Below are 18552 nucleotides of genomic sequence, written 5' to 3'. Positions count from 1 at the left end.
TCTTGTTTTTATTTAATAACACGAAAGAGCAAGTTTCTGCAACTATTTTAGCATTTTTTTCCCGCTTAAATAACGGCTATATCATGTTTAAACTTTAATTTAAAAATTGAGTCCATAAATGAACCTTGACACTTTTGATCATGTTTGACGTTCGCTTAGTCGACAAAAACACCACAGGGCTTTTAGTTTTAACACTGGGGTTGTTCCTATCTGACATTTCGGAAGGGACACGGAAAACAAAATATACCCAAAATTTGAGTTTAAGCCAAGAGGTGTGACAAAATCTGAAGAAATATAAAAAAAAATATTTTTTTGGACTTAAACCAACCGAAAACATTAAAAATTGAGTAAACATGTGTTTTTGGACTGAACTTAAGCGTTTGGCACTAAAATTGGGACAGGGCTTTAGGACCCTATTACTTCCGTACCTTTTTAGTGTTTACACTAAGAACTCCTTTACCAGTTATCATCGAGTTCCTCCTGGGATTCCATCGGAAAATCATTCCCGGGATTAGTAGTTATTATTCAACCAATTTTCTCTGCAGTTTCGTAGACTTTCTGATCTCACTAGATTTTTTTTCGGAAAACATGTATCTAATTGCTTAAAAAAAGTCTTGAAAAATTTCGCCAGAGAATGCTTTAGAAAATCTTTTAAACATTTCTCCAGGAAGGCACTCTACGTACTGTTAACATATTAATTCTAGTTGTTAGGTTCAAATATCATCCAGGTGTTCCTTAATAATTTGTTTAGGATTTTTTTGGAAGAGGGTTCCTCTTATACATAGTACAAAAATTTCAGAGTCTCACCTGAATTGGTTTTCAAATCACTAAACAAGGAATCTTCCTACAAATTCTTCAAGCAGTTCACCATCAGTTTTTTCAACTTTGCCTTTGAGGCTTTTCTTAAAGTTTCTCTTCAGATTCCATTAGCATTAGCATTAAGCATTTCGCACAAATTCGTAGGTGGTACAGTCCTAGACCACTGTATGAGGGTTGCCACCTTCCCGTCCGTTACCAAAGTCAGAAATTTGGGACTAACCTTTAAATCTTAGACAAGATTGACGCATCCTCCAATAGTCGAGAGCTGTCCTGGCCACGTCCTTGCGAAAGCTGGGGAATGGGAAAAGATGATTGATTAAACACCTACTTAAGAAAGATGCAGAGAACTCTACGACCTCTCATAGGTGTTACGGGATGTTGTGGAATATTGATGGAAAGGGTAGTGCCATAGGATACGTTCGGAAAACGTTCTGGCCGACAAATGGTTAATATTTACGCATTGTGATCATGCGCTGCTGATCATAACAAACTCATCAAATTCCTTTTTCGAAACTGCAATCCGTCGCCCCTCTAACAATGAACAATAATGTGAACCGGAATGAAAAAAAAAAACGCGGAACAAGGTAAACGTGACACAAACTTCAAAATGCAGCCGCCCGCTCGCACGGCTTGCTGCAATCTTCTAGTCTCTCTTCAGATTCCATTCACAAGTTTTCAGAAAGTCTCTCGGAACTTCTTCAAGAATTGATTGACAAATTCGCTGCACAAATTCATTGGCGTAAATACCGGGGGGGGTGGTGCTAGGGGGGTCTTAGTCCCTAGAAAAGCTCAAGCCCCCCCCCCCCCCTAGAAAATTTGAACTCTAATGCTATTTGTACCTTGCTTAAGAGATTTTTTATATCGAATGGGCCAAGCCCTCTCTAGATTTGAGTTCAAGTTACGCTTATGCATAAATTATCCAGGACTTCATGCAAAAAATAACATTAAATAATTCTTCCAGGTGTTACACTAAGGATATCTCCCAATATTTCACCAGATTTTCAAAGGCAATTAAACATGATTCATGATCTTAGCGATTTTTAAGAGGAGTTCTCTGTAGTTCTTCCCGCATACCTTCAAAACTCTCTAAAAAATAATATTTTAAAATTACTTCAGAGCCTGACTGGGAAATTTTGAAAAAAAAAAATCCAGTATTTCTAAATATAATGTTCCTAGCGGAATATGTTTAACTGTTCCATAAAAAAAATCCGTGAAAATACTCAAAATTTTTCCAAGCAATTTGTTTAGGGATTTCTTTGAAGAATTATTTTATTGTTTCCCCTATGATGTTGTCCTAGGAATTTTCCTAACAATCCACCGGAGATTCATCCAGAGAGTTTTTTTTCTTTAAACGGCATTTAAAAAAAGCTTTGCTTAAGGATTTTGTATTTATTTTAGAACTTCTCAAAAAATCAGGCATTCATTTAGGTTCAAGGCTTTATTCTCTTTAGGAATAATTTAATTATTTTCTTAGGGATTTATTTACAAATTACGCTACAAATCACTACATAGCCATATACAATTTATAGCAGATTTCTAGAGTAACACATATGTTCGGGATCGCTCGAGAGAAAAACTACTTTTTCGTAGCAGTCGTTTTATGCTCAGCTCAAACTGCAAAAATATATTTATTACTAAACTGCTTATCTTATTTTGCTATGAAACTTACAGGAAATAGTTCACTCTCCCTCATGCAGCTTTCACGAATTCACTTATGCTGTTTCCTGCGCTATGCAACTGTTTCTCTGGGTACTGTAGTGATAAACTTCTCGAGATATTATAATTTGTTCAGTTCTACATCAATACTTCATTTTCCTCTGACGGTTTGTTTTTATTTTGATGTACTTTGTTTTGACATCCTACTGCGGTTGACCGGTCGCGCCTAGTGATTGCCCTGTGATAATCTCACAGGGCAACAGGGCACAGGGGTTCCCTGTTGTTAACGAAAAGCTAGAGCTAGATGCCGTCAACATTCCCCAGCCCGTAACTCCGAAAGCCGGTCACCGGATATTCGGAATTACCCTTAGTCATCTCTCCTCAAAGACCCCCTAGGTTGGTTTTTGTTCACCCTAATACTACTCCGCAGGTTGGTCACCGCTGGCAAAAATGACTTCAACGGCTTGTTTCGCTGCTTTGACTTCATCAAGGCTTCATTTGTAGAACTCCGACTGTCCAATACTATTCGCTCGTTTTTATTTGACCACCTTTTCGGCAAATCGAATTCCTCCGGCTGTACTACTTCATGGTAACCTACAATATGAGCATTCGAAGACTCTGCTCTACTATTCGGGCCATATATTGTCCACCCCAACGGTGACCGCTATCGGTTCTCCTGATCTTCCTAACCTTGCATCGATTGGCGCCATCGTATGAAGGTTATTTAGCCCAATGAGAATTCTTGGGCGGCATTTGTTGTAGGACGTAATCGGAATGTCCCGGAGGTGGTCGTATCGCACTGCCATCCAGTGAGCATCTAGCGATTGTTCCGGTAATGCCAATTCTCCTACGGTACACACCTCGTTCATCAGCAATTGATGTTCTTCTCCCAGTCCCGATATCTTACGACTAATTCGCTTCGAGTCCTTTTCGACGCGGGCTACATCTCCGGTCCACCTGATTTCGAGCTTCTGCTGGATGCCGTCTGCTCCTAACTCGTCTGCCAGTGTTTTCTCTACCATTGTTACTGACGCTCCTTCGTCCAAAAACGCCAACGTGGTCACGGATTTGTCTCGGAAAGATAGCGTAACTGGAATCATTCGAAACTTGATGTTACTGTTCAGTCGAATATGAGCATTCATCACAACTATTCCGGATCCAATGTGCAGCAACGGATTATGCCTCTCCATGCATCCGCCTATCGTACACCGTATTCTAAAATTGCACTCCGCGTTACCGTGATCATTCAGACACATTTCGCAAAGCTTCCACTTCCGCACAAAGTTAACACGTTCTACTGGAGCCATGTATCTGAAATCCTGACAAAATCTCAGCCGATGATCCGTGCGTTTACAAACTTTGCACGCCTTCTTGCTGGACACCATTGTCGCCGGCTCGTTCACAACCGACTCGGTTTCGCTATGGTTGTATACAGCACCTCGTTCATGAAATCTTCCTTTCTCAGCACCGGAGCTCCCTGGTCTTAACTCTGACTTGAATTCGACGGACACGTTTGCTTCACAGGCTTCGGTGACGATACCCGACAGAAAGTTGGTGAAGGTACGAAGGGTGACGGTCTTCTTCCTCTTCTTGTATCGTACCCATTCACGCTTATCGCCGGCCGGAAGCTTATCCACGAGGTCTTGCACCAACAATGGATTCACCAGGTGTTGCTTTAAGCCCGCTGCCTCCAAATGCTCGCAGAGCTGCTCCACCGCTGTCCCAAAAGGAATGAAAGTCGCCAACTTGTCAGCTTTCGGCGGCTCTAACTTACGCACTTTCTCCAGATGACACTGAAGCAGTTGCTCTGGACGACCATGCAGTTGCCGAAGTTTGCTGATCACTTTCGGAACGCATTTCGGAAAAAGTAGCTGCCCTCGAACACTTTCCAACGCTGGTCCTTTCAAGCTTTCCTGAAGACGCACTAGATTCTCAATGTCCGTAAATCCGCACGCCTCGGTTGATGCCTCGTACGAACCGATAAACAGCGGCCACTCCTCCGGTCTGCCGGTGAAAACCGGTAGCTTCTTCGTCACTCCATTTCTCGCTGCCATCTGCATTTTCGTCGGCACGCTGCGCTGCTGCCCCAGCCCGTTTGCGACCACTTTCTTCGCGTTCTTGCCTTTCTTCATCAGCACTTCTTTTTCTTCTTCTTCTTCTTCTGAACTATCTTCCTCACTTTCTTCTTCTAATTCTTCTTCTTCCGCGTTGGAGTCATCTTCTTCTTCGTCATCGGAGTCTTCCTCACTATCGTCCAATTCTTCCCCGCAACGATACTGCGCCAGCTCTTCTTCCTTCTTCTTATTCTTCAGTTGCTTCGGTACCTTTACTTCCGAGTTCCTGGGAGGCGTTTTTAGAACCTTTTCCTTCTTCTGACTTCTTTCATGCTTCATTTGCAACTGCTTAATTTCTTTCTGCACACTACTCATTTTCACTTCAAACGAGTCACGCATCTTCTTCAACTCCATCAAGTGATTTTTCTCATCCGACAACGCCTTTTCCAGAAGCTCTCTCTCATCTTCTCGCTGTTTCGCCCTGATGGCGTTCTCCAACCTCATCCTTTTCTCCTTTAAAGCCCTTTCCATCTCCATTCGCTTCTCTAATAGGATCATTTCAATTTCCATTTCCCTTTCTTTCACCTGCTGTTCCTCTTCTAACTCTTTCAAGCGTTTTTCCAACTCGGAACCGGGAATATTGACTGACCTAGCTGACTTAATACTAGACCTATCGGAATCATCCCCTATCGCTTTATTTTTCTTCTTCTTCTTCCTTTCCTCCTTCTCCAATTTCTTCAAGTACTCACTGTACTGCTGCTGACACTCAGTGGCTGGACAGAACCATTTGCTCTCCTTCTCCGCTGCCGCCGTAACGCCAACACACCGCGTATGGAACCAGCGGTCACAGTTGTCGCAGCCAATCATCCGCTCGTCTACTTCGGAAGTCGTTCCGCAGGCGCCGCAGGCCGTCATCGTCATCTCTCCAACATCCGACATCGCTTTCGAGGTTACGTCCGATATTTCCTTTTGAGAATGTTCGGGATCGCTCGAGAGAAAAACTACTTTTTCGTAGCAGTCGTTTTATGCTCAGCTCAAACTGCAAAAATATATTTATTACTAAACTGCTTATCTTATTTTGCTATGAAACTTACAGGAAATAGTTCACTCTCCCTCATGCAGCTTTCACGAATTCACTTATGCTGTTTCCTGCGCTATGCAACTGTTTCTCTGGGTACTGTAGTGATAAACTTCTCGAGATATTATAATTTGTTCAGTTCTACATCAATACTTCATAGGCCTATTCACATGACGTCTCAAATCAGCTGATCGGGAAGCACTTTGACAGTTCTTCTATGAAAATGACAGGCCCGTGTTAGCACCGGTCCTCCACCGATGTAAACAAATGCATAGACGGATCTGTCACATGAAAAGGCCTATTTTCCTCTGACGGTTTGTTTTTATTTTGATGTACTTTGTTTTGACATCCTACTGCGGTTGACCGGTCGCGCCTAGTGATTGCCCTGTGATAATCTCACAGGGCAACAGGGCACAGGGGTTCCCTGTTGTTAACGAAAAGCTAGAGCTAGATGCCGTCAACAACATACAACAACAAAATTAAAGGGCTTCCTAAGAATTTTGAGGAATAATTTTAGCTTAAATCAAATAAAAAAAATATAAATTCCTGTCGGTAAATTTAAGATCTCAACGTAGAATTTCTGAAACTTGTTGACATAATTCCTTACGATATACCTGACAAAAAGCCTTAAGCGGTTTACTACGAAAAATCTTGCACTTTTTCCTTAGTCTTTTGTCATGGATAATCATTGGCATTAAAAAAGATGGAGTTAGAATTGTATTGAGATATTTGTTTCTAACATCTTGAAAACGTTTCGCATGAACTTCGAAGTAACATAGTTCTATGGCGACCAGATTTATGTAGAAACATTTAAAAACTATTTTTTATTATTGCGGTCTGAACTGTAGAAAATTAACGCGAAAATATTGACGGTATTTTTTAAGAACATTGCCAAAGATGTCTTATGGTAAAATTCGTAATGTAAGATTTTACTGAATCTTGGAGGAAATTTTTGCATCACTTTGAAAAAATTGTTGAGGAATTTCTGATGGAATTTCAGATATCAGAAACCACACGTACGAGAATTCCGTGTTTTTTTATTTAGTCTGAAAAGATGTTTGTATTAAGTTCTTCAAGAAAGTGCCGGAACAACGAAAGATAAATGATTATTTATATTTTTTTCTAGAGATGAATGATTATAGAATAAATTATGAATGAATATAATCAATAATAAATAATAAATTATGAATCTTTTATGGACAAAAAAGTACCTTTTTCTCAAAAAGTACCTCTAAAATATGCTTAAGAAATATCTTCGGATTTCCCAGAACTTTGCGAGAAAGCCTCTGGTAATTCCACCCTGGAATCGCACATGAATTCATTCCCAGAATATGGATATCTGTTGAAAATTAGTTTAATATTTTTTGGATTTTTTTCAGAAATTATGACATAAGATGTCTTGGTAAATGTAGTTTTGAGTTTAGGCAATATCAATCCCGAAACCACTTAATATTTCTGCTATCAATTGTCTTTCAAATTTTCAAACTTCAAATTTCTTTTGTAATTTTTGTCCATTCTGCAATTAGTTTTGTCGAATATTATATGAATTTTAATGAATGGATTTCTTTCGTGAATTCTCATAAGGGAAATCATCTTAAGGTGAAACAGTTTGGAGTCAACTTCTCAGATTGCACTAAAACTTCAAAGGCACAAATCTCGCGAAGAAAGCATTCCACAACAGTGCACTTTTTATTTTGGCTTTGTGTACTAGCAGAAAGCTTAAAATAAGAAGATCAGGATCGTTTGCCAACTATTTCTCCAGTTTTGTGCCTTTGAAAACGTGAGTAGGGGTAGAAGTCGGCCATTGTGCCGGTCATCTTTGAATTCCGAGATGTTTCACCTTAATCGGACATCTCAAGCAAAGCATCCTCCACAAATATGGGAAATTATAATGCAGTAAATATGTTGCTTTATGAAAAAAAAAAAACATTTGAAACATTATATTTTTCATTCTCCAGAAAATACGATTTTTGGGAACCGGATTTCCAGCATATTGACGCTTTTTGTACCACGGTACGTTTATAACGGAGATGGCAGAACATTGCGCTTATCTCACTGATCAACAGATTGGGGTTCTAGCGGTAATAAATTGAGCGAGAGCTGGACAGTTAATCTGATGTACAAAATAAAAAGAACGTAACTGCTGAAAAGTTTTTTTGTAAATAATGACAGTAAAGTAAATTGATTCAGAAGATATTGCTGCACGTTAGAATCATGTATATTTTTTTTTCATTTTTTTTTATTATTGCTGTGTGCGTTTGAAATGCAAATATCAAATGCGGTAAGATTTGCAACAAGGAAGGCGAAGTCAAAATTTGATTTTCTTTGCTAGGTTGGCGGTGATATGCATCATGGTTGCTCAGTTAGACTGGATTTGCACGTCAAACGCAAACAGCAATATTATCCAAAATTTAAATGGTTCTGGGGGGGCCTGGCCTCCCTGGCCCCACATTTTCCTACGCCAATGGTGGTCACAATTTTTAAAGGAAGGATATGGTAAGGATTGGGTTCTGCAGCTCATCCGGGAGGTATATCGTAGTCACATGATTTTCGTTTGTCGTTGATACCAATTTCGTGTCGGTATTCGTCTGCCTGATGGCCAGGATCCTCAATCCGACACAGCTCACCGCGAGGTTAATCTTGTGCAAATGTGCATCTAGCGAGTAATAATTGAACATAAGTCTTGACATCACGTGAATGAAATCTCGACCAAACCTTTCCATCACGCTCGCAGGGAAACTCTAGGAGTTATGGAATGTAACCACCGTCCCAGTTGGCTATTTAGCCTATCGCTTTGCCAACCGTGAAAAAAACTTTAACGTGCTAAGTGAAAAAAATCATCGTTACAATTGTTCTATTATAAATCTCACCTTCCTCGGGGCCCACCTTTGCGAGAGAGTCCGCCTTCTCATTGCCATAAATCAAGCAATGCCCAGATAAAGTCGCATAAAAGTTCACGTAATAACTCGTTTATTCATACAAATTACAGTAATTTCTCGATTTTATTTATTAACAATTTTTGGCGTGATATTCAGAAGCGTGAAATAATGAAAATGTATTTTTTTTTTCATATAATTTTCATCAAAATTTGAACAAAAACACAGCGAATGAAATGAAAAGCACGTAAGAGATCGTTGTTGTAACATTTGGATTATTTTCCAATGTAAAATGCATGAACTTCATACAATTATTAGGCCGTGATAAAATTGAACAGAAAACCGTGCTAAAATCGAGAGTGATATAATGAAGCGATATTAAAACGAGCAGTGATAAAATCGAGAAACTACTGTACATCAAACCAACAAAACACGGTGGATACAATTGTCAGATTGATGAGTAACATTCTATCAGGTATCAGGTATCAGAAGGCCGGCTCCAGAGGCACGTTCCCCGCCATTTGGGAGATTTGTGCCATCGCCATATTTGAGCCTATTTCATCATCTACCCGATGAGAGAGGAAAGGGAAGGGAAAGGGAACGGAAAGATGAGAGGAAATAGGAGTGGGGTCCCTTGAAGAGGGAAGATCGCATAAACGAAATGAGAGCATGTAGCTCCATACCACTATGGGTTCGAACAGCGCCCTAAAAAGGGCACTGCAAAACGCATGAGCGTAAAGAGAGCCTATAGCTTAATACCACAGCGGGTTAAGAATAACAGAATGTCCTGAAGATTCAGGCTTCTGAATTCACTTTCACTTAATAAATGTTTACCAAATAATTGGAATCGCATTTGCGCAAAAACTGGACAGTTGCATATCAGGTGATACGAAGTTCCATAATCGGAGTCACAACTATCACACACTAATGAGTCAACACGCTGAATATTTGCCATGTGGTAGTTGAGTCGGCAGTGGCCTGTGAACGCTCTGACCAAGAGACTGCAATTCTGCTTTGACAGATTTGTTAAATACTTCGCCACCCTTGAAGATGGCTCAGTAATGTACAATTTTGTTTGACGACACGACTCCAAACTATTCCAATATTGCTTGTGCTGAGTTGCCGCCCAAGAATTAATCTGAAGCTTCACCCAGCACTTCGAAGTTGGAATAGCCGGCAAAGGGCCAATGAAGTCATGCGATGCTCCATCGCGAGCTAGCTCATCAGCCAATTCATTTCCAGCGATGGAAAAATGACCAGGTACCCATACAAGGTTTACAGAGTTGACTGAATTCAATTCCTCAATTTGAGTTCGACATGCGATAACAAGCTTCGACCTTGAGTTGGCCGAAGCAAGAGCTTTTATAGCAGCCTGACTATCTGACATACTTTACAAACAGCCAGACGTCCACTTCTCCTGTGAAGGGAGTTGTGTAGGAAATTATAAGCTAAGTGACAAGCAATTGTGAGATCACTCGAAGCAAGGACAATTGTGTCCCAACTCACCGGAAGTGGAAACATCCGTAATACTAGGATTTCCAATGGACGGAGAGAATCCATGGAATTTGGTCACAACCAATTCCCAGTGTATGTAGCGATGATCAGATAATGATTCATCATCTGATACATGCCAATTCGTTAACTTGTGACTGATTCTGTTCGAGCAGAGCATCATGTCTAACACTTCTTCTCTAACAGATACCATGAAGGTTGGGCGATTCCCTAAAATAAGTAATCCAAGATTTGAACTACTTAAGCACTTTATCAGACTGGAGCTTCTCAAAATGATAGCTGAACTGCTCCAGATGATGTGATGAGTATCAGTATCACTGCTCACAAGGAGCAGAAGGCCTTTTCATAGGCAGTGAACGGCAACTCGTTTGAAATCATCCATTGGGGATGGTTCATCATGTGGTAAATACACCTCATAACGAAAGACGTATTTCCTATTGAGGTCACCAACAGAAATATCAATTGTGACAGCACATAAATCCCTGGTTGTTAACTCAGAAATGAGCGTAGCAACGATAGCGCTATTTACGAGCACGCATGCACGAGGCATGGCACGCGAGATTGCCATTTCATGTTTCTGAAAGTAGCAAAAACTGGGTCCACAAGGTTACCTAGATAAAAGTTCATAAAAGTAAGGTTTTTGAACAAGCGCCATTTGAGCTGTAGCATTTGCATGAGTCTACAAAGATTGATCATTGCTGATATTTTATGCTGAAGATTGGTCTAACAAAGCTATCCTAACCGTAGCCACTACCCAAACTAGGCAGGATTAAGCTTTTCGCAATCTCAGAACGAAAAAGACCAGCAGCGAAAAAACCATATCGGTATCTCTTAAAAGTCGACAAAGGCGAAAAGCACAGAACACACTGTGTAATACGCATAATGCGAAACCATAGAGGTGAAAATTTAAACTAAGTTACAACGTATTAAGGCGAAACTGGATTGGATTTCCATGTTCAGTTTTCACAATTTTTCATATTTTTTTGGTTCATTATTTTCAAAATCGGTTTTCGTCGAAAGATAGAGGAAGGTTCAAGGTATCTTTTGAATTGTTTTCCTAGTGGAAAATGTTTTCCGTTTTCGAGATTACCATTTTCCTGTGAATTTTTTTTGATTTCCCATGAGCCAACTTTTGGCTTTGCACGCCGATATCTCGCAAAGTTGATATGGAAACGCAAAATTTGGAACTCGTCGAAAGATGGGGAATTTTACAAGGAAAATAATCGCCGAAGACACTATATGTGGAAAATGCGTTTTTCGCGAGATTACCATGTTTCTAGGGTGCGTTCCACGGAAATTTTCATCACCCAGTAGTATCATACGCATGCGTGTATGTGTAAAACAAGAAACCAACAGCAGATGACCGGTTTGCTCGGTCGATTACGGACGGCACAAAACGGAGAACGAAAATCATCAAGGACGGGTGGGATATTTGAACAGATTCCTGTGGCAGCAAACACATTTTAGCCATAGACTGGCGGATTGATGCAATGAGAGAGTTGGCATCATTCCTTCTGTCCTCGTTTGCCTGTTGCATCCATACAACCGTTGTCAATTTGTTTGGCTCTATAAAATCATCATTCGCAAGTCTATAGAAATAGTGGCTATACTCGCTATTTGCATTGCGTTGAAGCGTGAGCGTAACTTCTATTTTGAGCAAATCGATTTACTCTGTAAAGGATTTATTAATGTGAATATCAATAATTTGCAACAAGATTGTTCATGGTGGATCAGATAAGATTATATTCTTAGGTATTCAATGGCTATAAATTCAAAACTGCTAGTTTTGAGTACAACCAAGAAACACATACGAGAAGCAAATTGTTTCTAAAAATGGAGGAACTGTTGAGGACAACGAAATATACTGAGATTTCCTTTCCACTTTTGGTCGATTTACAAATAATGGGGATAATTTAAGTAACATAAGACAGTCTGAGAATTATCGGATTTTCTATGTTGTAGTAGTGAATGCTCAGGAATACTGAACGAATGATTATGGCAGTGACATATATGATTTTTGCAAATATAAAGAAATACTGGAATAGTTTATTGATGAATTTTTATCACTTAATGTTTAATATGTGCAACATGGGAATACTTCAGATTCACTGTGAGTTTCTTCAATAATTTTCAAACTATTCGTTATTGTTTCGAGCTGCTGGAATAATATTTAAGTAAATCGGTAGTTCCCAAACTTTCGCGGACCTCTAAAAGTGATTGAGAGATCATCAGCACTGAAAGCTTTAGAAAACTTTTGAAATATTCATTATGAATCAACATAAACCTTTCAAAGACTCACCTAAATGTTTTGTCTGTAACCCACCACAGGCGATGCAAGAATTCTTCCAACATCATTCGAAGTTCACTAAAAATCTTACCAAGTCATTCAAACATCTTAGTAACGTTTGATAAGAAATTTCTAAATGATCATAACACAATCCAACAAAAATCAGTTGGTTGAGAAGATTTCAACAAAAACTACCGACAGAAATTTTTCAAATGTTTTTACAAGAGTATCCACAATCAAGATTTACCCGAGAAACGTTGTACATTTGTTATACAATATGTGAAATATTTTTTCGGGTATACCCAAGGCTTCTACAAAAATCCGCCAAATCAAAATATCTAATGATTCCATCTCTGCAAGCTGCTTCGAATATACTAAAATACTTTTCTAATGAGCTTTTAAGGAACCAGATAACAGCCATTGGAAAAATTCGTAAAACTTTTCATCATTAACTCTACAAAAATCTTGTCCGATATCCGTCAAGAATTATCCTGATGGAAATAGTGAAGAATCTCATTTTGCTCTTTCAAATCCCGTCAAAATTTCGCTGAGGAACTGCTCAGAAGCTTTTCGAGGATCTAATCAAGAAGCTGGTGAAATCTGATAAGGATGAGGCCAAGGAAAATATGCCAGGAATTTTCCAATAACAATGCTATAGAAATGATGTTCATTCTGTTTTCTAGTTTGCTCTAAAAAATATGCAAATTTTTAGCATGAGCATGAGCATGAGCATAAATGACCGTAAAATTCGTAGTTGCTACTCCATGATTGACCAGAGCAATCGAAGTTGCACAGTGATTTAGTGAATGGGGCTTGGGAATAGCTTACCATTCTCCAATGTGACTAAAAAACATGCAAATTTTGTGAGGTAACGTTACACTGCACATCCCGCTAATTTGAACGATACTCCATGCAAACCATCGAGGCTTATTTTTAATTTGAACTTGTAGTTACCCCCCACCCTTATTTAGCCTCAGGCTTGAGACTTAAGAAGGGCAGCCGATTATCTCGGAGAAACACAAGTTCACCTGCACCATTGCTCCGGGTAGCACAGGAAGGGCATAATACTGTAGAGGGCGCCCTGGTACTCCACAGGCTCCGTTTGCGGTTAGGTTTTATTTAGACCCCCCTAACCATTCATTCTTAGGCACGGTAAGCTTAAAGCCGCATGAATTAGGGGTCACCTGTTAGGTGGACTTTTATCACCGGAACAGGCAGTCCGTAGTGTTAATTCTTAGCCAATTGAAACAACCGCTACCGACACTACGCGGCTATCTAGGCTGATCGGGAAAAGGAAGTTAACATTGATGATTAACTCCTGACGTGCCCAATCAGCCTGTAAAAACCGTGCTAAAATCGAGAGTGTTATAATGAAGCGATATTAAAACGAGCAGTGATAAAATCGAGAAACTACTGTACATCAAACCAACAAAACACGGTGGATACAATTGTCAGATTGATGAGTAACATTCTAGTAACTTAGTGTACATATCTGCTTTGGTTTTTCTCAAGTTGCGGAATTTGGGGCAAGTGTGCCACCTTAAGCAAATTGTTCTCTAACTTTGCCTAAAGCTTATAAAATCCACTAATTTAGCCTCATGATGTTAGTTTCACATCTTTTCATAACCACTGTGCCATTTAAAAAGGAAATAATTTCAAAAAGTATTAGTTTTGGAGATTATCAAATTTCATCCAAAATAACCTATTTTTCGACACTATGGGGCAAGTTTGCCACCCATATGGGGCAAGACGGCCACCGAATGAACATCGCATGTAATTTTAATTTTAATGAAATTTTCTCTATTTCCTATTAAAATTATTTAAAAAGCAGATGTTAATCGATAATTTAAAAAAATAATTTCAAGTTTACCGTAATAAGGGGATGCTTTATAACAAGGCTCAAACCATGTGTAACTCCCTATTACTCAATTCGAATAACTAAAATGGTTATTTTTGTCTCCATTCAATACATGTATGTATTACTATTATTATGTATTATTATGTAAAACGATACTTAATAAGGCGAAAAACATGTTATTATTCAATATTTTGAGAAAAAATCACTTTGGGGGGCAAAAATGTCAGTTATTCCCCTACTATACTTCAGAAACTACTACTGGTGCCTCATTTTGGTTTATTATGATGATTTTGTTGATGATGTTTACATTTTTATAAATTTCACTCGAACAATTTTTATTTACCAAATAGGTGGCACACTTGCCCTAATAAGTATACATTTCAACCAAACTGGATTTCGTATTTAAAACTAAATACATTTTTCGTTCAAATGCCACAATAACTTACACATTGGAATAGTTTCACGATGTACAGTACGTTAGAAAATTCTGTTAATAATTTACCTTTCACCATGCTATTTAGAAACAACGAAATCTTATAAAAATCCTCTCAAATTTGGTTGTCTTTGCACAAGCCGATGTAAACACGTGAAAAATAGAGCAATTTTCATCATATTTTGATCATTGTATTGTGAACTGTAAGGGAACGTATTGTTAAGCGAAAATATATACTGTAGTTTTTATAAAAAGCAGGGGTGGCACACTTGCCCCAAAGTCTGCTTCATCGAAAATCAATGGAGCTCAGAAGCTACCTTGAGAAATAGAGGGTTAAGATTAAAATGAACTAACGCCACACATGTAGAAGCATGTAAGGACTGTGACAAACCTAATTTGTAAAATCCAAACAATGATATCTTAAAACCCAATATTTGTATACAGTTCAGGTTTCTCACGTTTTATAAGAAATAGTTTCAAAAATATTTCAAACGTGTGAATAAAGCTCTTTTTAATTTGGTTTATCTGTGACAATAAATCAAAATGGTAATACAAAATTTAATTTAATAAATAGTTTAATTAAGGATGGAAATAATGCCATTGAAGAAGATACATGACATTGAATTTTCCATGTTTAGTTTGTCACAGTCCTTATCTCTGCATCATGTATTAACCCTCTAATACCCAAATTTTTATTTTCGATTTAAGTATTATTTTTTGTAATCTAACATCGTTCTAAACACGTTTCGGGCAATTATTTATTTTTATTCGCTAATTTTTTAATTTTGGTTTTTGATTTTTATAATTTTTATTTTTGAACATCCCTAGCTTTTTTCATTTTTTCTCGAAGCCTTCTCTAGCTGTTGATTTTTGGCAATAATAAACATTTAAATTTTTACGGCACTTTTAAAAACATTATTTTTTTTATTTTTTTTCGGAGCATTTTTTATTTTCCGTGTAACTAACGGAAAAACAGGTTTGAAATTATATTAATACCACCAGGCTCTTCTTTTGTGATAGGTTGATCGTAGAAAAATATAAAAAGTACGATTTTTATATTACACGTTAAATGAACCCCAGGCATTTGTAGGTTATATAAGAATGCAATTTTTCAAGCAATTTCTAAAAATACAAAAAAGTTTCAAAAGTTATAAAAAACTTTTCTAATCTGCCTGTTATGAGTCAAAGTATAAGCCAAAAATAAAAACATTTTGATTTCCGAGCTACGAAAAAATATACAAAATTCCAAAGTGTACCCCGTCTAAAGGCGGGGTTGGGTATTAGAGGGTTAAATACTTAATCTGATTGTTTTCAAGAATACATATCCAGATTAGCGCAAAATTCTTTGACAGAATTAATTGAACTTTGACTTGAAACTTCAAGACAAATGAGTAGGAGAAAAGTTCAAAAAATGTTTCTCTGGCAGCAGTGGAAAGATTAAAAAATGATTTCGAAACTTGGTGGGCGATGTTGTAAGAAAAGTTCAACATTTTTAAGAAGCATTGTGTAAAGAAGTAGAAATTAAGGATTAAAAATTTTGAACTATTCTAATGAAAGTTACTAGCTCAAATTTACAAACGCTGAATTGCAATACACTCAAACATCACATTTTTCTACAACTTATAGATTGAAGATTTAAAGCACGAAAATGTTCGTTTAAACGATTTTGCAGTTGACCATCTGAAATTCTCGTCTTTTTTCAGCTTTTCCGTTCTTCACAGTTCGGTGGCCACCCTGAGAGAACCAAAACGAGCACCCTTAAGTTTCATCAAAACCTAGCGATCAGTGACACAAAATTGGAATTCTAACAATCGGTTAGGCCGATGGCGGCCTGGTTTCAGCGAGATTTGCTCATATGTATATTCTTCATGGATTATTTTGTTTACTTGCCTAGAAATTTTTCACAATAACTTTTAAAGATCCCTTTTCTGAGAATTTTTCCTGAAAATTGCATGCAATTTTGAAAAATTCGCTCAGAGATACTTTTGAAAACTGCTGTGGATAAATTCCTTCAGGAATTTCAACATTTCTTCCTGGAATCTTGCTGTATTTACGCTAGGTCGCAATGTCTCCTTAGAAATTTCATCAGGATTTTTTACAGGGTTTCGTAACTTTTTTTTCGAAGTCATGAGCGATAAACTCCCTTGGAAAAAAGCACAACATATAATTAAGCTAACATTAATCTCCAGTAGTTTATCTCTATCAGATAATAAATACGAAATTTTTCATCAACACATTTTAGAGAATCCAAAACAATAGTTCAAATTCAATAAGGAATTCTTTGGTTGAATTCTTGAAAGGAATGATCCCAGGATTTATTTATAAGAATTACTCCAAATATTTGTTGAAAATATTTTATAGGTCCCAAGGCATGGCATCTCTTTTCAAAAATTTTCCAGGGATTACTTCAGTCATTACTAATTTCATGCAGCGTTTTCACCACAGCTTGTTTATGAATTTCATCTAAGCATTCTTTTTGGAGTTCTTCTACTAAGTCTTCAAGATGTTTGTAAAGCTTTTTTCAATATTTTCACACCAAAGTTTATCATGAATTTTATGCAGAGATTTCGTAAAAAAAAGTAATCCAGTGCTTTATCTAACCATTAGCTTTATCATTTTGCAGGGCTCCTCCAAGAATTCAATCAGGAATTTCTCCTAAGATACATCAGGAATTGTGTAAGAGATTCCTATGAGTCCTTTAAGGACATCTTAGAAAATTCCTCCAAGGAATCCTAAAGAAATTCCTCATAATATTGGTTCTCGGATTACACCAACATTTAATCAAGGAAGCATTTTATTTATTTCTGTAATGTGAGATTTGTAAAGAATTTCCAGAAAATTATTTATTGGAGATTTCCGTCAGGAATTATCAGATTAAGTGTGATAGGTTAAAATTGGTAGATAGCTATTAGACCACCAACCCTGTCTACAAATATTATAAAAAAGTGCTATAAAATATAATATTTTGGATATTGCAAAACCAGAATTGAGTGAATTTCAGTAAGAATGCTTATAAAAACAATATTTAAAATTGATTCCTACAAAAAAAAATTGAAAGTATTTCTATAAGCATTCCTCAAAAACTTCAAGAAGAAGGTACTATTAGTGAAATTCTTAGATGAATACTTGGTAGAATATTTGATAAAGTCGTGAAAAAATTCTTAGAGTAGTGTATTGGCTGAAGCACTCTCGAAAAAAATTCCTGAGGGAATTCATGAAAGATTCATTTGAGGCAAAGTTGCAGCTTTGCACATTTCGGCATCCTACAACTTATACGATGCCTTCATATTTTGTACTCGAACAAATTATTTTGTGATAGTTGCAAAACCTTGACCAAAAGATGCAGTAATTATTCACCTATATTTTAAAAACCAAAAAAGGTTCTTTAATTGGCTAAACTTGCACACAATGTTACCCTCATTTATATATTCATTCTTATTTCTAGCGCTTCATTTGACGCACTGGTGGTCAAGGCAAGCGGGCTGGCGGCCGGTAAGGGCGTAATAGTCGCCGAAAACAAGGACCAAGCCTGTGCAGCCGTCGACGAAATCCTGGGCGACAAAAAGTTTGGATCAGCCGGAGACGTCGTGGTGGTCGAAGAAAAGCTAACCGGCGAGGAGGTGTCCGTGCTGGCCTTCGTCGATTCCAAAACCGTCCGCGTAATGTTGCCGGCCCAGGACCATAAACGGCTGCAAAACGAAGACCGGGGTCCGAACACCGGTGGAATGGGCGCTTATTGTCCCTGCCCCATAATCACTCAGGAAGAGCTCAAGATCGTCACGAGAGAAGTGCTGCAGCGCGCCGTAGACGGCCTACGCAAGGAAGGAATCAAATACAACGGTCAGTAACTACATCGACGTACATATGTGGGGTGATAAGGGCGATATTTTTATTATTGGGCCGATTCCATAGGTCGGGTCAGGCGTTAGTTGTAAACAAGGCTTGTTTCTCTGTTGCCAATTACTCACTTTCTCTTTAC

The 18552-nt window shown here is 38.0% G+C and overlaps 1 protein-coding gene across 1 annotated transcript in view; it reads left to right on the top strand.

The window, feature by feature from the left end:
• Positions 1-18552, top strand: part of LOC5573654 (trifunctional purine biosynthetic protein adenosine-3) — a 34695-nt gene that overhangs the window by 1985 nt on the left and 14158 nt on the right. Inside the window, exon 3 of the mRNA XM_001660928.2 lies at positions 18019-18413. Coding sequence (XP_001660978.1) covers positions 18019-18413 — 395 coding nt within the window. The remainder of the gene's footprint in view (positions 1-18018; positions 18414-18552) is intronic.

Source organism: Aedes aegypti, chromosome 2, assembly GCF_002204515.2.
Source record: "Aedes aegypti strain LVP_AGWG chromosome 2, AaegL5.0 Primary Assembly, whole genome shotgun sequence".
Classification (NCBI taxonomy): domain Eukaryota; kingdom Metazoa; phylum Arthropoda; class Insecta; order Diptera; family Culicidae; genus Aedes; species Aedes aegypti.
This window is presented reverse-complemented; position numbering and strand designations above follow the sequence as displayed.